Source organism: Vicugna pacos, chromosome 13 (genome assembly GCF_048564905.1).
Source record: "Vicugna pacos chromosome 13, VicPac4, whole genome shotgun sequence".
Classification (NCBI taxonomy): Eukaryota; Metazoa; Chordata; class Mammalia; order Artiodactyla; family Camelidae; genus Vicugna; species Vicugna pacos.
Window position 1 is genome coordinate 15,396,215 of NC_132999.1, and position 23,576 is coordinate 15,419,790.

The 23,576-nt window shown below is 33.7% G+C and overlaps 1 protein-coding gene across 5 annotated transcripts in view; it reads right to left on the minus strand.

Annotated features, from left to right (window-relative positions):
- The window catches only part of LRRC7 (leucine rich repeat containing 7), a 426,756-nt gene that overhangs the window by 219,037 nt on the left and 184,143 nt on the right, over positions 1–23,576 (minus strand). For all 5 annotated transcript variants that reach the window (XM_031683476.2, XM_031683477.2, XM_072975751.1 and 2 more), the window contains one exon: positions 9,142–9,220. In XM_031683476.2, the coding sequence (XP_031539336.2) occupies positions 9,142–9,220 (79 nt within the window). The remainder of the gene's footprint in view (positions 1–9,141; positions 9,221–23,576) is intronic.

Genomic DNA, 23,576 nt, shown 5'->3' on the forward strand with positions numbered 1-23,576 from the left:
CTATAATTTTGAAATCCTGTCTATCCCTTCCCACCCTCTGCCCCCTTGGCAACCACAAGTTTGTATTCTATGTCTATGAGTCTATTTCTGTTTTGTATTTATGCTTTGTTTTTGTTGTTTTTGTTTTTTGTTTTTTTTTAGATTCCACATATGAGTGATCTCATATGGTATTTTTCTTTCTATTTTTCTGAGACTTTTAATAATTCACATTAAATTTGTGAAATTCTTTCATTTTAATGTAGATGACTGTTCACAATAGCATAGTAGTCCACTGTATGAATATACCACCATTTATTTATCATTCTCCAGCTAATGAACATCACAGTTGTTTCTATATTTTTGTTTGTTTTTCTATTTCAAACATTGTTTCTGCAAATATTTTTGAACATGCATCTTGGTGTACAAGAATTATTTAAATTACATTGCTGGTTACAACACATTAACGTCCCTCAGGAGTAGCTCCCCACTAATGACTAGCAGGAGTATAAATACCTCACCTTCCTTACCCACTGTGCTTGACAACTCTGTGATACATATTTCAATTGTTTCCCAGATTTCCCCAGAATGATTTAGGTCTAGTGTTTAATACTAGTAAATAGTTTAACAACATATCCTAAACAGGTATTTTCTGAGATCATTTTCTAAATAGATTGCTTGAATTCTTTTCTAAACTTTCCTTCTAGGTAATTCAAACTGAACACAATTAATATTTTTATATCAATTTATATGAATTCTTTATACACCCTTAGGATACTGATCTTATATTGATTATTTTTGCTGCCAATATCTTGTTGCTCTCCATATTTTGGAGTTGGATTCTTTATATATGCCTTCATAGATAGAGGATGTTTCCATGAATTTGTTCCCAAAGGGAAGTAGGATTCAGAGAAGCAGAAAAGAGAGAGAAAGGCAGCAGGGGAGGAGTGAGGGTTTCTATAATGTAGAGGTAAGAATTCACCTGAGATGGGTGACAAAGAGAAGATGAGTTCTAGAGAGATTTTTTATGTATGAGAGTATTAGAAGTTAAGATTTGAGAGTATCAGTAAAGGACAGGATTTAAAGGATATTAAATGTTTGATTCAAAGGTTGGAACTTTATCCTATTAGATTAAAAAAAATCTATTGGAGATTTTTGCTTTTCTCTATGTTTTCCTTTGTTATAATACATTAGGGTTCACATCCTGATAAAATAATAGTTTTCATGATAATGGCACAGATGTTCAATAGATTTCAATTCAATTTACCTATTATCTTACTTTAATATCCTTTTGGTTCCTGCAGTCATTCTAAAAAAGAAATCATTTATGATTTTTTAAAAAAGAAGATTAATATGTATAAAATGAGAAGAATGTTAAAACTTTTGACCTAAAAATTTACTTTAACATTGTAACTATTAATAAATAAAAATCTTTTCAAAATACTAATTTTCTAATTATAGGGATGTTTCGACTACTCAGCTTACCTTAGTCTATTACTCAATATATGTATGCACTAAATGGTTTTACATTGTACTACTTCTTTGATCAAAAATATATTTCTTTGAGCTGCTTCCCTGGCAAAGTATGCTGCAGGAAAATCTGGCTGTTACAGAACACTTCTCTAAGGATTTAAGAATTGACTATGTTGGGTAGATTCCAATAGTGAAATTGCACTGCCAAAAATAAATTAAATGAAAAAAGACAGAATATAAAGCAAGATAGTTGTTTCAGCCTGGTTATAAACAAAGATGTGCTGTCATTTCATACTGAATCTTTCTTTTTTAAAAATGTAGAATTAAAAGGTATATTCATACAGCATGTCTCGTTTAACAGCATGAGTATTTTTATTTCAATTTACTTCAGTAAGAATTCGTTGAATAGTTACTCTGCACTTAAATTCAAAATTAATGTCTTCTTACTCACTTTCTCTAAAGATTATATTCATAGATTTAGCAAAATGCTTCTAACAATTATGTTTTGTTTAAGTGTTGGGAATTTTCTATTCCTGGGATAAGTTACACATTTTTTGAGGAGAAGGAATTTTTTAATCTCCTCAATGATCTAGTATTCTTCTTTGAAAACATTATTTGAAAAATAGTCAGTAGGTCCCACTTGTCAACATCACCATTTCCAAAGGAATGTACAAGGACCTGTGAGTAAGAAGATATTCCTTACCAAGCTAGATAAACTTGATGAAGATGAGAATCATGGGTTCTCTTTATCCTCCTCCAACATACTCAGTGAAATCCAACATTTTACACTAAGTAAGGGAACTCTAATGAAATGTTTTCACTTTCCTAAAGTAACTGGTGGTTTTCCACATATGACTGATTAATTAAAAAAACTTCAAAGTATAGATGTTTTTTATATATAGGTAAATAATTCTCGAAGGAAGCATTTTCATTTTATTAATGGTTTAAATTAAAAGTAGCATATTCAAACTACAATACAGAAAGGTTACTAGAATCAGACATGCAAAATGTTTAACAGTTGAGCATGTGGGCACTGATGTTGGAAGACCTAAGTTTGAAACACATTTCTTTCAGTTATCTATCTCTGTGACCTCTACAAATTACTTAATCTTTGAAGACTCAGTTTCTTTCTCTGTAAAGTGATGATACTAATATCCGCTTCCAGAGTTGTTCCAATGAGTAAATGATAACCTGCCCCATATTAAGTACTCACTAAATAGGAACAATTGTATTATTTTCCTTGGTATTGTTTTAATTCTGATTTTTCACTATTAACTACAATACTAATTTAAACATTTTCATGAATGCTAATTTTATTGTTGGAATGGGCAAATTAAAATTGGCTGCAGACATCCTTGTTTCAGCATTTTTCTTTTCTAACTGCATTTACTTAAGAAATTTAATGCAACATATTATAGACATTTGACTTCCAATAGAACAGTTAAACCAAATTAAAATACAGATTCTGTAAGTTGTTATTAAGAAGCCAATATAAAGTCTTCTGCTCTAATTGGAAAGATATTTTACATCTAAATATTTTAAATTTTAAGCTTAAAATTATAAAATTAACATAACATTACCAGAGAACATTTGGAAAATGAGGATAGAAAAATATTGCTCATAATTCCACCTCCTTAACCCAACCATTATTATCATTTCATGTATACATTTTTGATCTAATTTCCAATTAACTGTTTTAACTTTACTGCAAACTTGTATCATATCATGATTTCTCCCTTTACTTTGTAATTATCTTTCAACTTTGCTATGTAACAAGACTGACTACATGATCTATCATTTAAACTAGGACACTTTTGAGAGTTAAAGGGAGCTATTATTATATCACACCACATCAAGAGGTATAAACTGGGATGACTTGAGCAAACAGAGACATATGGTCACTCTATATATATCTTCATATTCATCCGGTAGGTGTACCATCATTTAATAGCAATTTCCTTGTTGTTGAGCATTAAGAATGTTTCAAAGTTCAAAACATATGTCTTAATTTAAACCAAAACCAAAATGCTTCTTCAGAATTTGTGAAAGATAATAAAAGGAGGCCAGGAATTCAAATACTATTGTTATTCATTCCCATATGCAAAAAGGTATGTAGATAATACTTACTTACTTCACAATTGCTGTGAAGATGAAAATGAAATAATGCCCTAAAAACCTGAGATATGCTAGATTCTCAATAAATGTTGGTCCTTTTTTTCTCATTGAGAAGTTGTTATTTTCAATTTTATTGTAATAATTTTCACCAGTGATTTGGTTAAGGCATTCAGACTATGCTATCAAGTTCACATCAAAAACTAAAGCTAATCAATAATACTTAAAACTATAACTTTCATATCCCAGGGTTTTCATGACTGAACTACCTTGCGGATTTCTTGGATCAAAGAAAATAAACAGAAAAGCAATGAAGAAAAATAAATGAAACCTAAGTCTGTTTTTTGGAACAGAGTAATGTAATTGATAAATCTCTAGTATAACTGATCAAGCAAAAAAAGAAAGAAGACACAAATTATTGACACCACGAATGAAACAGGGAGCACGACTAGGGAACTTATAGATATTTTAGGGCTAATAAAAGAACATTATGAAAAAATGAGATGCCAATAAATTTGAAAATTTATATGTAATGCACAAATTCCTAAAAAACACAAACTACCAGAAAATCACTCAAGAAAATATAAGTAATTTGAATAGCCCTGTAATTATTATAAAAATTAAATTTGTAATTAAAACTCTCTGTAAAGAAAAGTCCAGGAGCAGATGGTTCCACTGGCAAATTCTTCCAACATTTAGGAAAGAAGAAATTCCAATTGTATACAATCTCTTACAGAAAATAGAAGAGAACATTTCCCAACTAACTATTTTTATATAGCCAGTTTTACCTAGAAACCAAAACCAGACAAAGAAGTTACAGGAAAAAAAAAATCTTTGACTAGTATGTCTCATGAACATAGATGGGAAAATCCCTTACAAAATATTAGCAAATCAGAGCCATTAATTTATTTAAAAAAGTAATAATTCATGACCAGGTAGGGTTTATCTATATTATTACATCAAAAGATTCTCTTTTAAAGCTTTGACAAAATTCTGCATTCATTGATAATAAAACATCTCAGCAAAACAGATATCAAAGATTTCTAGGTGGCCCCCATGAACTTCATTTCCAAAAGTTCATTCTGTTGTAAAATCTTTTCCTCTTGAGTAGTGGTAGGATGGTGATTTGCTTCTAATCAATGGAATGTGGTAAATAGGATAGGATATCATTCTCCTAACTATATTACGTTATATGACTCCATCTTGCTACGATATTCACTCTACTCAGCTGTGGCCTTGAACCAACAAGATGCTATGTTGTGAACTGTCTATGGAAAAGGTCACCTGGCTGGGAACTGCATCAGCCTTTAGGATCCAAGAGTGGCCTCCAGCTGACGGTCAGCAAAAAGCTGGGGCTCACAGCTTTATAACAGCAAGGAAACAAATTCTGCTGTTAACCTGAGTGAGCTGGAAAATGGATTCTCCTCCAGATGAGAATACAGCTTGACTGATGGCTTTGATGGTAGCCTGATGGATCTCTTAAACAGGAACCCAGCAAAAGCATGCCTGACCCGTAGAAACTTACAAATAATAAATCTGTGTTGTTTGAAGCCACTAAGTGTGTGGTAATTTCTTATACAGCATTATATAACTAACACAGATTTTGTTATCTGCGATTGGGATTCTGCTGTAATACATCCCTAAAAACGTGGTGTGGTTTTCAAACCAGGAAGTGGTCAGAGATGGCCTAACTATTGAAGAGCATCATAGAGAAAGCCTAGATTTTCTTAAAAAGTTTGAAAGGAGAAATCTAAATGTTGAAAGCCCTGCTGGTAAGAGCTCAAAAGGAAGTGAGAAATGGGTGTTGAAAATTTCTTCAGCCTGATAATGGGCATGTATAAGAAATCAATTAATTAAGTAATAATCATATATAATGCTGAAAGTCTGAATGCTTTCTCTATAAGATTGGGAACAAGGCAATGATGTCTGTTTTCACCTCTTCTATTCACCATTGTACAGGAGGTCCTAGTCAGGACAATAAGGCTAAATAAATATATAACTAATTAACTAACAGATTGAAAAGGATGAAATAAAATTGTCTTTATTCACCAGTGGCATGATAGTCTACACAGAAAATTGCATGCCTTCCCTTGAAAATCTAGAAAATATTTACTAGAACTAGTAAACAAATTTGTTGAGATTGCAGGATATAAGGTCAATATACAACAATCAATTGTATTTTTATAAATCAAAAATAAACAATTGAATAATAGAAAATCATTTGTTATTGCCCCCCAAACATGAAACATTTCAAATAAAATGAACAAAGCTTGTATAATATTTGTATGCTTAAATGTATAAAACATTGATAAAATTTTTAAAAGATCTAAATAAATTATAGAGATAAGTATGTTCCAGAATAGAAACACTCAATATTTTTGACAAGTCAATTCTGCCCAAGTTGATCTACAGATGCAATACAATCCCTATCAACATTCCATAAGGTTTTTATATTTTTGTAGAAATTGGCAAGCTGATTATAAAAATTATATGGAAAGGCAAAGGGCATAAAATAGCTCTAAATAATTTTGATAAAGAAGAACAAAGTTGAAGGACTCACATTCTTTGATTGTATGAATTTCTATAAAGCCACAGTAATTAAGGTAGTATAAAATGAATGTAAGGAGAGGCATACAAATTAACATAAAAAATAGAGAATCCAGAATTGGACCCAAACACATATGACCAATTGATTTACAAAACAGGTACTAAGATAATTTTACAAAGAGAGGATAATCTTTTCAACAAATGATACTGGAACAACTGGATATCCATATGCAATAAAAATTAAAAAATTAATAAATAAAAGAACTATGACCCTCACATCTTACTTATATACAAAAATTAACTTTAAATGGATCATAGATCTAAGTGTAAAATCAAAACTATAAAAGTTCCAGAGGAAAGCATTATAACTATGAATTTGGTAAAGATCTCTTAGGGAAAAGAAGCACAAACCATAAAAAAAATATAAATAGGGCTTCGTCAAAGTGAAAAATCTTTTTATCTTTGAAAGTCACTGTTTAAGAAATGAAAAGATAAGTCATAGGAGCAAATATTTGCAAATAAGTACCTGATGAAGGACTTTCAGCAAGAATTTATAAGTAATTCTTACAATTCAACACTAAAAAGACAAGTCAACAAAAATGAACAAAAAATTTGAACCTTTACCAAAGAAGCAGAACAGACAGTAAATAAATATGTGGAAAGATGCTAATTTGACATCAGAACTATGAAGTAAAACCACAGTGATATATGACAAAGAGATACCATGTCTATTAGACAAGCTACAATAGAAAAATAAACAACTGATAGTACCAAATGCTGACAATAATGAGGAACAATGGGAACTGTTATAAATTGCTGGTGGGAATGCACAATAAAATTGTTTTGGAAAATAGCTCGGAAATTTCTTATAAAGTCTAACATGTACCATACTACCCAGAAAACTATTCCTAGGTGTTTACCAAATAGAAGTGAAAACACGCTTACACAAACACCTGTATACAAATGTTTATAGCCACTTTACTCATAATAGCCCCGGACTAAAAACAAATGTCTATCAACTGACGAATAAATAAACAAATTGTATTATATTCATACAATGGAATTCTACCTAGAAATACATGGGAATGTAGTACCAGTTCTTGAAATGCCCTGAATAAAGCTCAAAATCACTGTGTTAAGTAAAAGAAGACACAAAGTATGACACCATTTATACAATATTTTGAAAAAGGCAAAACCATAGGGACAGAAACCAGATCAGTGGATGGTTGGGCTGAGGGAACTTTCAGGGATGATGGAAATATTCTATATCTTGATTATGATGGTGGTTTCTCGACCGTATACATTTGTCAAAATTCACTGAGCCATACATCTAAAAGAGTGCATTTTATTGTGTGTAAATTATATTTTTTAAAAACCTGAACTTAAAATTGGTATACTATTTAAGTTGACTTTTCTTTTGAGTAATTCCTTAATGAATTCCCAAACTTGTTTTTAGTGTTAGGCATTTTTGATGAAATCGGTATATTTATTTACTTTTAAACAGTTAAACATATGAAAGGAATTCAGGGATATAGTATTTATTCATCTCTTAAAAAGTTAAATATATGAAAGGAATTCAGAGACATAGCCAATAAAACTATGGATTTTAAGCTTTTTAAAGATGTAATTTATCATCTGACTTTCAATTCCAAAGATCTGACCATGATTCCTATTATGGTGAGTTATTAGAATTAAAAAACTAGAAATCAAAACAATTCATCATCTGCCTTACATTATGACTTAAGCCAAGGACACGGCTGTAGTTTTGATGTGGTAAGTTAGCAATATTTATTTATTTTTTTGAGAAAATTGCATTCTGGTCTAAGCGTTTTGGGGAATGCTTTTCACAGGATTTTTTCCTCCCTCATATTCTACTTTTGAGGTAGAAAAGTTGTATCTTTCAAACATATTTTATTGCTTGATGTTCCACACTGTCTACTACAGGCCTCAAATTATTTCACAAACCATTCTCTGCAAAGAGACTCAGCTAAACTTCTATCTCATTCTTTTACATTCTATTTCATTTCCAGTATCATCTACAGCAGCTTCTCATGATCCATATAGAAACCATCCTCACTACTCCCTCTCCTCAACCTCACTGGTGAAAAATTTCCTTTTAAATTTCCTTTGATAAACTTCCTTTTGTCTCCTCCCAGTCTCCCTAATTTCATGTGGACAAGGGACTGAGGGATTTTTCTCTGATCCTACTGTCAGATTTTGTATAATTAAAATTCCAGTCTTTCTATGCAACTCATTATCTGCATCCCAATTTCACTGATTGGTTTCAACCACTTCCAAATATTACTACAACTTTCCAGATTTTATGTCCACTTCCACTGTTAAGTGACTTTAGCATTCAGGTTCATGGCTCACCCAATCCATTCACTTCAAGGTTTCTTGAACTATTCGATGCCACAGTACACTCTATCACTATGACATAACGTGAAACATGTGTCACATGCTAGGTCTTCTGTTGCCATGGCATTTCTCTACTAACAGATCATGAAACACAAATGTCCTATTTCTGATCATAGCATCTTTACCATCCACGTCTTCCTTTCGACTATCCTCACTGAATTGGCTTTTTACCCTTCCTGTAATCTCTGGTACACAAATACTCCCTTTTTCTGATCATAGTTAATTCATTTTCCAGTTTGAACCACATGGTCAGCTATTTTCATGCACCTTATACTCTTTCACTCTCTTGAACTTTCATCAGAACCTTGATGCTAATTTTCCAGCATGACTATAACTAATAACTATTTTCTTAGTTGCTCTTCCGTGGAATGTTGCCTGAGAGCCACAAAAAATGGTTTGCTTCAAGATAATGCTATCTTGTGCCAATCAGGCTTTCATTGTTACTCAGCAACACTTTTAATCATCTTTTGTTGAACTATTCTGATTTGATTATTCCTTTCGCATTATTCTATTAAATTGAATTTTAAATATTATATATGTGAGTTTCCTTTATCTTGATACATTATTATCCAATGGAAACATAAGTATAAATAAAATGTAATCACTCATACTCACTTAGAAATGGGATTGACACTGGCTTCAATAATTGTTAAACACTTACAGCACTTTATGTTTTCTGGAAATTCTTGTACACCTAAAATTAAAAAAACAAAGGTACATGAAAATATACTAAATGGTAGTTCTAATATTAAGAATAATTAAATCAACACACAGTGTAAACACCATAAGGATAATCATAAGTAACAATATTAACTTAATAATATAATACTTTAGTGTCAAATTATATATATATACATATATTTTAAAAATAAAATTTGAATATTAAATAATATTTTATGATTGTACTAATTTCAAATTAGATATAAAATTGAGAATAAGTTAGCATAAGGTAGATCTTGGCTGTTTACTAATCTGAAGAAGTAAAAATAGTTCGGTTTATTTAGTTATAGTGCTGCTACTAAAGAAAGAAGAAATCAGCAGATTATAAGAAAACAGGGAATAAAATATTTGCTTCCTTTATTTTACAAAACTGGGAAGACTGAACAGGTACATGTGAAAAATACCTAAGGACAAATCACAAAACGAATAGATATTCCCAAACTAACAAGAAGCTCTGACACATTTTATGCGATTCTTCCTCGTTGGCACAGAGCGTGGCTCTGCATCTGTCTGAGATGGTGAAGAGGTGAGAAGCCCTTCCTGGGGTCCTCTCTGGAGTCTCAGAGGTGGCCAGCCTGGCTGGCTGCCTCGGGGAACTGCTCATCTGCTGTCACAGCTGTGCTGCTGGCCATGTGACAGCAAAGCACAAGCTTTTCTTACTGAGAATCAGTATAAGCCACAAACCTAATCCACACATGTGACGGTCAGAGGAATAAAAGATGGGAGGATATTTCCAATCAATCGACATAAATGAATTAAAGACACATTTGGCTCTCCAGATTCACGAGTTCTACATTCACGGATTCAAACAAAGGGCAGATTAAAAATAGTTAAAAAAAATTCAGAGAGTCCCAAAAAGTAAAATTTGAATTTGCCACACACTGGCAACTATTTACATAGCATTTACACTGCATTAAGTAATCTAGAGATGATTTAAAGTATATAGGTGGGTGTGCGTAGGTTATATGTAAATACTACATCATTTTATAGCAGGGACTCGAGCACTTGCAGATTTTGGTATGTGCCAAGCTTCTGGAACCAGTCTGCCACAGACAATGAGGGATGACTGTAATAAACCCTCCAAAAGTTATTAGAGAAAACAGCTATATGAAGCCATTCCTATAAGCCTGCAGTATTGTCTACTCTCAATTTTTGAAACTACTATTAAAGGGTACAAACATGTCCATAAAGTACTAGTCCTGCCAAGTACTTCAGATCTGACAGAAGGATAAGGAACATTTTTGTGGCAGAATTTATTTGAACTTTTTGATGGCAGATAATCGAGAAAGAAAACCCTCCACCCTCCTGGATTCCACTGACCCAGAGCACCTTGACCACAGGACCTCGAAGCCCATGAAGCAGCAGGAAGACAGGCAAAGCAAACTGGCTGTTGAGCACTGCAAAGTAAGAGTGCAAAACACGGTGTGGGATGGTTCTCAGGTCACTTCTCCCTAGGAGAACTTTCACCAGAAATGATGCCGCTCTAAAATTACTGCTGAAGTATGTTTGCCTCTTAATGAGAACCCAAGGCAGTCTGGGAGCGCCATATTATGTATGAATTGAATGAGAAAGGCCAATTCTCTTTTCTTGGAAAGGTCATAACACCTGGAGCTGTGCTCATTAACTGGATGTTAACAAAATGGCAAAGAAATCAAAAAGCTAACCCTTGCTCTAGCCTCAACATTTCCCCTTAGTATTCATGTTCACTTTGGACATCTGCCACCAGTGGGGGCATAAGGCTTCTTCTTTTCTCCCTTAAGTATTTTCTGTTTGGTCACCAATCTGGGCTCGTTACACATTGGTGTGCCTGATGCCTTGTCTCCACAGGTGCCTGCCTCAGGATGATCGTTCCTTAAATTATGTGTAAACCAAGACACGGAAGCAAATTAAAGTCCAATTTTAAAGAAAAGACTGCATGTCTTTATCTTCTACTGAAAATGGGCTTCCCTGCTGTGGTGAAAATGCTACCACATTATTTGTTTAAAAACTTGTATCATGTTGTTTACAGTTTAAACTTAAAATTCTTTGGAGCAGAGTCTACTGGATTAAAATGGAGTCCCAACTTTATCACCTTACTGGTTTGGGTAACCCTAGGCAAGTTATTTAAATGTTCATTGTCTTCATTTCCTACCCTGAAATATGGTTATTAAATGAATGGTTTCATCAGAGAGTTGCAGTCGGGATTGAAAGAGATAAACAGATAAAGTAATTGGCACAAAGTGCTGCACGTATGTTATCTATATATATAATGTTAGAAACAAATAAAAGCAGAGGGTGTCCTTCCACAAAGGAGTCATGTCAGAATGAGCTGGCTTGTGTAAGTTTGTAAGGCTTATCTATTTAAGTGAACAGCAAAGAGGCAGGAATTAGTGTGCTGAAAGAAGATCTCAATACTTAATCAATATAATAGCTAAGATAAACGCTCTTGCAGACGGGAAGTAAATATATATATATTTGTATATTATAATGTAAATATATAAATGAACATACATAACCAGTCTATGCTGAGCAATATTTTTGTATTTTTGTAGAGTTTTTTTAATAGCTATCTTAATTGCTTATGAAAGTTGGAACACATTTGGGAGAATAGATTGTCATGGGACTATATACTATTCACTGTGTGCGCTAATACATGGGCCTCACACTTTAGGAAAATTCTTGCAGCGTATCTTCAACTGGTAGTTCAGTCTAAACATGGAGAAGTAGTAGGCATGGTAGTTAAAAACACAGGTTGGAAGGATGACTGAATCTTAGGATTGCCACTTAACTAGCCATGTAATCTTAGTCAGATATATTTGAACGTCATTTACTTATTTCTTGCTTAATTCAAAGGGTTGCACTGAGTATTTGATAGTATGAATGTAAAGCACTTAGTGTCATGTCAGGCACTTAATAAGGACCTAATAAATACTAGATAAAATTCATGTATTAATAAAGAGGAAAGTTCGCTTACACTTCTTTATTATGCCACAGTGTAAAATAATTTAAATCTGTTAATAATCCTGTGAGGAAGATATATTAGGCAATATTATTTTCATTTTACGGATGAAGAACCACACATTCACAAAATTGGGTGACTTATTTAAATACCTAATGGGTGTTTATAGATGGGAACGGATAGCGGTGGGATGTAACCAAATTTTTTTACCACCATATCTTTTGTTCCTTTTTTACTTTATTATGTTTTCTTGCTAAAATTGTGTTGGATTTTATTGTAGAACCCAAATTTTTATTAATGAATATTTGAGACTGGCCTGTCTGGTCCTCTGAAACAGTGTTTGATTTATTTTAAAAAAAGGTTATATATATGTGTATATATATTGATGTATATAAAAATACACACACGTACCCTTCAATTCTAAAAAAGTTCATACATATACACACATTTTTTAAGACCGACTTTGTTTTAATTTTCAAAGTATGTATCCAGAAATAGGATGACAAATGATCTTCATTTTAACAATATATCTTATTCCAGCCATTTTTACTTGTGATCATTGTAGAAAACAGATTCAAGCATTTGGAGGTTATACAATCTAAGTTTTAATCCCTATTTGTCAGTTGAGACATCACATAAACTTTCTAACAAAGAAGGAACTCTCTTCTAGAGGCATCACAAGTTTAATTCTTTTGGGAATCTCTGGAGATTCAAGATCATTGTATTTAGCTTAGATTTTAATCTACGCGTAACAGCCAATAAGGACTGTACTCTAAAATAGCTACATGGGAAGTACTATATTTTACAGGCAAAATGATGCATTTAGTTTAAAAAATGGACAACTGCTCCATTCACAAATAGCAGATGATACTGATAAATGTTTACCCTTCAAATTAGGACACTGTGGTAACATTTTCTTGATACATTTACTTCTGTAACTATTCCATACAATCTATTCTGAATGTGTCCACAGAAATACTGTCAGATGAGAAATAACATTTCTGCATTTTAAACTTAAAACACCTCAGAAACAAAACTTTCAATGCAATTTTACTCAAAATTGTATTAACATAATATTAATGTCTTGAAGAAGAAAAGATGTAATAGATCACTTTATCTGATTGTTTTCTTGGCCCTTCCCCTTTTTAAAAAAAATTAGGCTGAAAAAGCTCCTGCTTGCTCAACTTTTGATTATTCAAGAACTAATCCACTCTGTGGGGCTTTAATTCCTCTATTTCCTGCTGCCTCCATGTGACCATTGTCAGGCATTCTTCCACCAGAGAAGGGAGAGGAGAGAATTCTGAAATTATCAAATATGGATCTTTCCTGCCTAGCATGGGAGAAGTTGAAAGTCATGGCTAAATTTAAGTTTTAGTATATTCAGTTGACTGTTTTTATTTGGACCACTCTGTCTATTACTAATGCAGACAACCAAGTCTTGATAGGGGAATCTTAAATCTGTGACTAATACAGTTTTCAACTTTAATTATAAGATTATTGATGTTAACATGAAAGCCAAAACTAAAGTGTTATTAAAATTGAGTTAGGTTTCAGTTGGCTTTAAGTTGATATTACTGTATGAAAGCAAATTTTTTTCTCAGTGCAATGGGTAAGTATGAAATCTAAATGTGGCAAACAATTTCGTCAGTATCGAATACAGGATCTGACAACAGCAACAGCAACATTGACTCTTACGTCACAAATGGAAGAGCCTTGAAAGGCAAATCTGAGTGTGACATTTCCATAACACATAAGCTATCCTTTAATCTCACATTCTGAATATATTTATCTAATGTTGTATTTTTTACCTGTCCCCATCCACTCCTAGTCTAAATCCTGTCTAAATATTATCCACATAAATAATTTAAATCTATCATCTGCATGAAAATTTATTCAACTATTTTAGTCATGTCTTTCTTTTCTTAACGGCTAGCATTTTAGATTGTATTCTGTCTGAAGGTAAATAAGACTGAAAAATAATGAGCCATAGCATATAGTTACAAGTTGAGAAATAATTGCTTTATAATCTTGTCTTATATGGTTCTCTGATATATAAGTATAAGATCCCTGGAAGGGAAAAATCATTTATATATTCAATAAATATTTACTGAGTGTTACTCTGTGTTAGGGATTGTACTAAACATTGAGGATACAGTGTGAGAAAGATGGATACGTTCTCTTAATTTGCGGAGCTTATATTCTGGCAAAGGAATACATACAATAATCCATAGAGATAATTAATATAAATGTAAAATATAAAAATTAAATAGTATTTCAGCAATGAGACATGCTATGGAAAATATAATTAAAGCACAATAAAGATAGATCAGAAATGCCTGAAGATGTCAAACTTAACTAGGGTGATTAAGGTAAGCCTCATTGATTGGGAAGATGGTAGTTGAGAAAAGACTTAAAGATGGTGAGAGAGATAGGAGTATAGATAATTGGAATCTGAGGGTGGAAGGTAAGAGAATTTCAGGCAGAGGGAATAGACATTGAAGATGCTATAAAGCTTAATATTCATGGTGTATTCTAGGAAGAGCAAGGAGGCCAGCATGGCTAGGACATAGTGAGGAAGAGAAGAGTAGCAAAAAATTAGGTTAGAGAAGTAATAAGGGTGTGTATATTGGGGAGATGGGGGTGTCAACTCCTGTGGCATCTCTCAGGCCATTACAAGGACTTTGGTTTTCACTCTGAATGAAAAAGACATTGAAGGACATAAGTGTAATATGACCTGATTTATAATTTGAAAGGATCACTCTGGCTCCAGAGTAGGATGGCCTTTCGGAGAGGGAGGCCAATTAGAGGCCGTTGTAATAAACTGTAAGCAGAGTTGATGGCGGCTTGCATCAGAATGGGAGCAGTGGAGGGAGAAGAAAGTGAGTAGAATCTGGGTGTATTCTGAATGTAAGATGAATAGAATTTCCTGATGGACTGGATGTAGAGTATGAAAGAAAAAAGAAAATCAAGGATGACTCCAGGTTTTTTGCCCTGAGCAACTCAAATAAAGAGCTGGTCTTGAACTTAGATGATAAAAACAATATGTGAAATAGGTTTTGGAGGAAAGATAAACAGTTCACCTCTGAACATGTGTAATTTGAGGTGTCTATTAGACTTCTAAGGGCAGATGTCAGATAGGTTTAGGAGAGGTCTAGACTGTCGATTTTACAATGCAAGATTCATTATCATTTAGATTAGTATTTAAGCTATGAAACAAAATGTAAGCAGCAAAGATGTAAATGAAGATAATGAAGGAAAAAAGGACAAAGGACTAAACCATGAAGTACTCCAAAATAAGGATGAGGAGACGGAGGAAGAATCAACATAGCAGACTGAACAAGATCAATCAGCAAGATGGGAGGAAATAATAAGAGCACTGAGTTATAGAGTCAAGTGAAAAAAATATATAAAGTAGGAAGAATTGTTCAACTGTTTCAAATGATGTTGACAGGTCAAGTAAGATGACAACCAAAACTTGCCTTTGGATTTAGTAATAAGGAGATCATAGTGACCTCGACTGGAATGATTTTGGAGTAGACGGCTTACAGACTGGGATGGGTTTAAGAGAGGATGAGAGGAAGTGAATTGTAGATAGAGAATATAGACAACTCCATCAGCAGCTGAGGGACTATCTATTAAGGGAAGAAGATCCAAGAAGTTTTCTTTAGAACAGAGGAAATAACAGCTTATATGTATGATTCGAATTAAAAAGTAGAGAGGAAAATCTTGATGATGTGGTAGAGACTGAGGAGAACTGCTAAAGTGATATCCATGGGTAGACAAGAGAGGATGGTTAGAGAGAAACAGTAGTTCATCTGTACTAACAGGCAGAAATGAGAGAATATGGGTGCAGATGCTGGTAGATGAGGAGAGGATGATGACAGTTTGGAAATTATTTTTTGAGAGCTTTAATTTTCCCAGTGGAGTAGGATTAACAGCCAAGAAGATAGGAGAGGAGGTGTGGGCGGTTTGAAGACAGATGAGAACATGTGAAATAGTCACCAGAAAAGAAGGGAAGTCAATGGATGAAGGAAGTACAACACGATTTGGGGGAAGCATTAAGGCTACACTTCAGAGTTGCAATCATGATTTTGAAGTCGTATCAATTAGTGTGATTGAGCATTTTTTTTTCCGGATCCTTTCAGCCACAGGTATAGAGCTGGGTTTAGCCAGCACTGTAATTTTACTGAGCATACACAGGGACATGAGAGAAAAGCAAAGGTGTCTAGGGGGTCATTTGATGATTGACCCTAAAATTCAAGCCATGAAAACAGGGTAGAGCAAACATTGAGGTTGAGAGAATTCATGATAAGTGGTGGTATTAATAGACTGGTGCTTCTGGTGGGGTCCAAGGAGGGTTGGAATGGTATAAGAGGGAGTGTTCTGGAGAGACAGGAGGATGGAGTCAGATGGCATTCTATTTCTTGATGTACCTAGATCAGAACGAGGAAAACAACAGAACTCACAAACTGTTAAGTTGTATCTAATTATATTTTTGCATCAATACTCTGAAGCAATGTAATAAAACTCTTTACAAATATGGAAAGAAACACATGATCTGAAGTACAGACACTCTGGAATTTAAATTACCTTTTCTAAGATGAGAAAGGTAACTCTCCTCTTTTTTTGGAAAATCATTTTGTGTATAAACCCACATTTCCCAAAGATCTTTGGTAAGTGAGGCAATACTGTATTAAGTAGGAAGTACTGATTAGAGGTATGTTTCAGGCGGGGAATCTGTTGTACAGTAGAAAGCAAAAACATCCAGCAATTAGATTAGTAAATTTGGAAGAAACTGTACAGGTCAGTCATATCTTAAGGAGAGAAAGAGAGAGAAAGGAAAAAAAAAAAAGAGGAAAGAGGAAGAAGAACAAACAAGACTGGAATCATTTGCTTTACCTCCAGTCCAGTAAAGGGAGTTAAGAACTCAGCAGGAACCTAAGCAAGAAGTTAAAGGTCTCCTGCAAGACTCGGCTTATTTTAGTGGTATTACAAAGAGAAAAACCAAAGGCAGGTAACATAATCAATAGTTTGAGACAGTTACACAACTGATTCTTCCTTCGGGACACGTCTATCTGGAGAAAATTTTGAGAAGTCTTTATGACCTTGATTAACGATGAGTTCATTCACAGAGGAATGAAACTGACTTGGTCACAATGAGTTAAAATGACACCTGATGCCCTCTCCACCTCCTCACTGATTCAACAGTAAATATATTGAGTCCCTATTATGTGAAATTGACCTATGTAATCATCTTATTTCATATTTGACTAATGACTTTTTCCTTCATTTTCAATCAACCACTTTGTTGAGCATGTACTATGCCTGCATTTTGATAGTGACTACCATGGGTCTACAAACAGTGTAAGGCAGAGATGTTTGCTTTCTAGAAGTTTATACTGAAGCTGAGAGTGAGTATGAGAGGGCACAAAATGCTTCATTACCAGTTCAATTTTGTTCTTTTACAAGTTCCAGGAATTACAAAAACACAGAAGACAGGCAGGAGACTCTGTTATGACTTTAGGAACATTTGTCAGTGTAGGTGACAGAGCCCAACACAGACTTCAGAAGGATGAGGGGGTGGGAGCAGTTCCTTCCTTCCTTATATTTAGATATATTACCAGATTGTACACTCTATCCCCCATTGAGTAAGTTCTGGTAACACACGTATTATTTGTTGATTTTATTTCCTGAGGAAGACATGAGAAAGAGTTAAAAGTCCTGGCATCCAGCTGGGAAGGTGGCAAGAGAACAGATCTGTTTTTTTTTTTTTTTGCCATCCTATTTTTTAATGGAAACAGAGGGAGTCAATTCTCCATTTTAACACTATAATCTTGAGCAGAAGTAGATTCTGTTGAAACAGAAAATAGTCTCATAGTGAGGGAAGTGCTACTGATTTTCAGATAAATAGCACATTAGAAGTGTTGAAAGTAAGGCATTTAATAGAGCAAAATAATAAGCTTTACTCTAAACAAATGGCCTAATGATTTGCCAAACATAAAAGAGCACATTTATTGCTATTTGAGAACAACTGCATGGTAATAGTTTCTCCCTAACCCACGTCAGCCATCCCAAAATAGACTGCCCTAAGAATTTATGTGTACTCTACCAGAGTTTCTATTCTTCTCTTAATATGCTCAAAATTTTAAAGATTTTAATTGTATAACTGGTTGCTCTTATCTTCTTCCTCTAGTGTGTTTGAGAGAAACTACCCCCCTTCAATGAAAGTTGAGGATATCATTTGTCTTCAGTGTTTTACATGCATTTGGGGAAGGGGTGGAATAATTGGCAAGTTCGTAAAACACATAATAACGCCTTCAACTCTGATTGCCTTTCGTTACAACTAACAACAGTGATTTTGCCCACTGCGATGCTGCTCAAATCCATTCTTCTATAGAAGTAAGTTTTAGAGGATGAGAGAAAAATCACTTAATTGCTGCAGAATGAGGAAGGGCTTCCACATTAATTCATTTTCATTAAAGTCCTTGAATTACAGTGTCATAGTCTCTCTGAAGCTATGACAAATCAACAATCAGACTTAAAACTGAACCACTGCCTAATTAAACCTTATCATTCATTATCCTGCTTTATCATATAAAACAATTTACTTCATTATGACCATGTACCAGCTCCGCAAACAGCCATAGACTATTTATTCAGACAACAGACCATCATAAAATGCATTTTCTCTGATGGATATAGGATTTTTTATTTTGCTGTTGCACTAAGTTCTAAGGAATAAAGGATAAAAGATCCATTGGCATGGAAAACTGATGGATCTCCCCATGGATTGCTGTATGTAATTTTGGGGAAAAAAAAGACAGAGAGGAAGGGTGATTTACAAGCAGCATGAATAATTGTCTACTTCTCTTTCCCTCTTTCTCTCAAGAAAGGTAAAAGTTAATGTACATATTTTTTAAAAGAAAGAATAGAATCTTTATTGAATAAAAGAGGTTAAAATCTCACTTCAGGTTAATTTTGTTTCAGTTCATTAGTTGTATTCAATGTTCTAGTAGGTAAATGTTCCAAACATTGGGTGCTTTCCAAGTATATAGATATCACTAAGATATAGTATTTGTCCTGGACAAGCCTATAATATAGTGAAGAATAAAGTATATTATTAGATGATCCCTAGTCCATACTCAGTAATATGAGAATATGTATTTTTATTGTAAGCAACAGGATATTTTAAAAATTGACAATATCCGAGGCCACAATGTGAAAGTCAGTGAATAATGAGAAATCATCCAGGCCATCATGTGGTCTGCAACGTATTTCAATAAAAATAATATGATGACTAAAAAAGCTGCAAGTGTATTGGAATACTAAGACAACGGAGTAAACGATAAGGAAGTAGGAGGGGCATAATAAAATAGCTGCAGCATAAAGTAGAAAAGTAGAAGTTAATGATTGGAAATGAAATGATCAACCAGCCAATACTGAGACTAATAAGTCAAAAGAGTATTATTTGAAAGATTAGTAAAGTAGAAAAACCTCTGGCAGGATGGAGGACAAAAACATACAAGATAGATGGAACAATTAAACAATGTTAGGAATACAAAGAAATAAACAGTCACAGATATGGTAGAGATTTATAAAACATGCAAGAAAAGCCTGTGGACAATGTTTCACAATAAAATTGAACATCTGGATGATGAAATAGATTATTTCCCAGGAAATTATAACTTATGAAAAAGTGATTTAAGGAGGTATAAGGGTGCAAGGATGGGAAAGAAAAATAAAACCGTCATATGCAAATGATTTTATATGCAATAATTCAAAAGGATCTACCAGTATATATTAAAATTTATAATTTAGCACTGTGGCTGAATGTAAGATCAAAATATCAAAATTAATAAAGTTGCTATTTGGCACTAACTAAAATTAGAAAAAAAATCCTTTTTAAAAGAAATATAATTTATAAAACTAGCAACTTAAACTACTTAGACATACGTCTAATGAAATGTGTGCAGATCTTTCTTGAAAGAAATCACAAAACTTTATTGAAAGATACAAAATAAGACTGAAATAAAGGTAAATACTATGTTCATGAATTGTAATACTATCACTAAGATATCAATTCATTCTAAATTAATCTTTAAATATAAGCCAATAAAAAAATTCTAATAGTTTGTGAACCTCAACAAGTTAACCTAAAGTTTATAAAGAACTGAATACCAAAAACAGCAAGACACATTTTAAAAAGAAAGAAGGAGGACTTGTCTTATCAGATAATAAAACCTAACGTGAAGTTATAGTGATTAGAACAATGTGATGTTGGCACAAGAACAGTCAAGTAAGCTGATGGAGCAGGACAGAGAATTTGAAAAAATGTCTTTTGTATGTTGTTGGCGGAGGCAGAAGCAGCTGCTCCAGAGACACGAGGGAAGGTTGCTGGAGGGACCACAGAGAGCCCCGTTTCAGAGAGAGCAGGAGAGACGTTAACTTGGCTCTCCTGTGTAGGGGAGGACACACTGCGGAAAGGCTTGGTACAAGGTTTATGCACTTCTAAAGCAGAGCTATCATGCTTTACATCCTTCCCTGGAGACCTGGCCTGACAGGATGGGGCGGGGAGGGTTCTTTCCTGAACAGAGAAGTTACTTTTTCAAAGATAAAGGGAAAAGAGGTAGAATTATAAATTAGCGGGAAAGCAAGAGACTATGTCATAAATGTTGGTGAAACAATTAGTCATCTATTCATGTGGAAAAAAGAAATTTTGATAATATATAGCACAAAAAATACGCTGCAAATGAATTAAAAGCCTAAATATGTAAAGAAAAACTAATAGTTTTGGAAGAAAATGTAGACAAGTTATCTTCATGATATTAGCATAGAAAAGAATTTCTTAAATAAACTATAAAAATGCAGCCAAAAAGAGGAGTGATAAAACTCGAGTACATTAAAATTGGCAACTTCTCTATGATAAATGGCCTCCCAAACAAAGTGAAAAGACAAACCACAAATTGGTAGTGCTATTTGTAACCCCTTCAACCAACAAAGACTAGCGTTCATAGTATGTAAGTCTTTCAAATCACCAGAACAGTCAAATAATCCAAAATAAAAATTGACCAAAAAAGGCAATTTATAGAGAAAGATACTCTATATTTGCTAATAAAATGAAGTGAAAAAAATGCCAACTTCACTGGTGATTAGGGAAATATAAATTAAAATATCAGGCTACCCTAATACAGTCCTTTGATTGGCCAACATTTACAATATTTAATAACCCCAAGTGTTGGCAAGGATATGGAGTAGTGGGAACTCTGGTACTTTGCTGGTACAATTAGATTCACATCGATCATTAAGGACACAATTTAGAAACATAACATAAAATGAAAACTTGTAAAATAATAAACAAAATGTGTTAGCCTGTCATTAAATTTTAAATACACTTAACTCTGAGAGGAAGGAAAAAGGGATGGTGAAGAGAATTTACAAGTTTCTGTAATGTTTTATTCATTAAAAAAAACTGGAGTGTTGTGTCTATAACAAATGCTAACACTTTTATCTCTACAGTGGGCATATTGTTGTCTCATATTATTTTCTTCACGCTTAAAAGGTTTAATTGTTAAAAATTAAAACTTGATAAATATTTTAATATAACGGTCAAGAGTTTTTAATACTAAATTGAGTTCTGAATGATAAGTAAGACTGAACCAGGTGAAAAGGTGTGTGAAAGATGATTTAGGCAGAGGAAATAATAGAGTGATAGAGATGGTGCAATAGCATTAAATATTTGAGGCAGTTTTTCAATATCTAGACTAAAAAGTTAAAAAAGTACAAATCATCTTTGGGAGATGAGCAGATGGGATGGAAGTGTAGGTGGTCAATTGTGGGGACTTTTAATGCTGTTAGGGAGCCTACATTCTATCTTAGATCAATAGAAGTGTCTTATAGAGTAATCTAGTCATATCTGCAATTTAGAAAGAGTGCTAAAGCTACTTTGTGGAGAATGGGTTTGGGAATAGTGGCGGCCATAACAGGGACCAGGAGACCAATTAGGAGGCTATGTTAGGTAGTCTCAGAGAGAGGCAAGACACTAAATTAAGATGGTAAAGTGGGACAGTGAGAACAAAACAGACTTCACATACATTTAGGAGGTAAAACTGGCAGGATTTGGTGACTTAATCGCTATGGGAGTCAGAGGAAAGAATGCATCCTTGCGTAGAATGCCTGTGTGGATGATAGTAGTATTAACAGACAACTGGATATACTGGAAGAAAAGCAGATTAGGGTGGATGATGAGTTTGGCTTTAAATGCATTATGTTTGGAGGTGTTTGTGGAACCTGTTATAGCTACATCCAGCATGCAGTTGGCTATACCAGTCTGAAGCTCAAGGGAGAGGTCAAAGCTTGACATGAAGTAGTCATTATCCCAAGAACAAGGATATTAAACATATTACAACATGGCAGGTTGGAGCTGATTTTACTGGTTACTCATCACTTATTGTAGCATCATTTCTATCTTTTCCAGCACTCAGTTACAACATTTAATAGATTCCAGTATAGGAGATGGGGGCCCTATCCTATTTAGAGTCCCAATATAACAAAAGTATGTATTATATATTTTAAAAGAATGCTAAAGTATAATGTTTATTTACCTGCCAAACACTCGTTGAGCACCTGCCATGTATGGGTATTTGGCTAGTAGCTCCAAATTGAGAAATGAATAAGGTAGTCCCTGATTTCAAGGGTTTTACAATACAGTTAAATAAATAGGAATATATAGAAATTAAACTACAAAGTGAGATATGTTCAAAGCAAAAGCATATATGAGGTAAAAAGATATGTAACAGAGGACGATGCAATTAATTCTCTTTGTGTATGGAATGTGAGAAAAGTTTCCCAGAATAAATGACATCAGAATTGCCTTTTTAAAGGTAAGAGGACTCTGGTTGATGAGAGACAACAGTGGGAGGAAGTAGGCAAAGAAAATGCTATCATGCCTTGTGTCACAGTAACCAACGTGAAGCATTTGGGGATGACAATTTGGCATTACCTGAGGATGAAATGGAAGGGAAGTGGGTTAATAGCTTAGAAAGGTAGTGAAAACTATTCACACAAATTTTCTAGATACCTTTCTGCCCACAATAGTTTGCTTATTTAAAGGTTTTACTATAAAATAGTAATTTTAAGTTATGGAAGGAAAATGGTGAATTAGGTTGCCTGGTGGAAGAATTAGACATGAGAAGTAAAGACTGGAGGCACAGGGACAACCAAGATCAGGTTTAACCACAGCCTTCAACTGAATAGTTTCATCATAAAGAGTCATTCATTAAATTCCAACACAATTCAGGCAAATTTTTACCCGGGTAAAAATTGACTAGGACTTGAATGAGTCCCTGCCTCAAAGTAAACCTTTTATCTTCTGTCCCTAAATACCAACATTGAT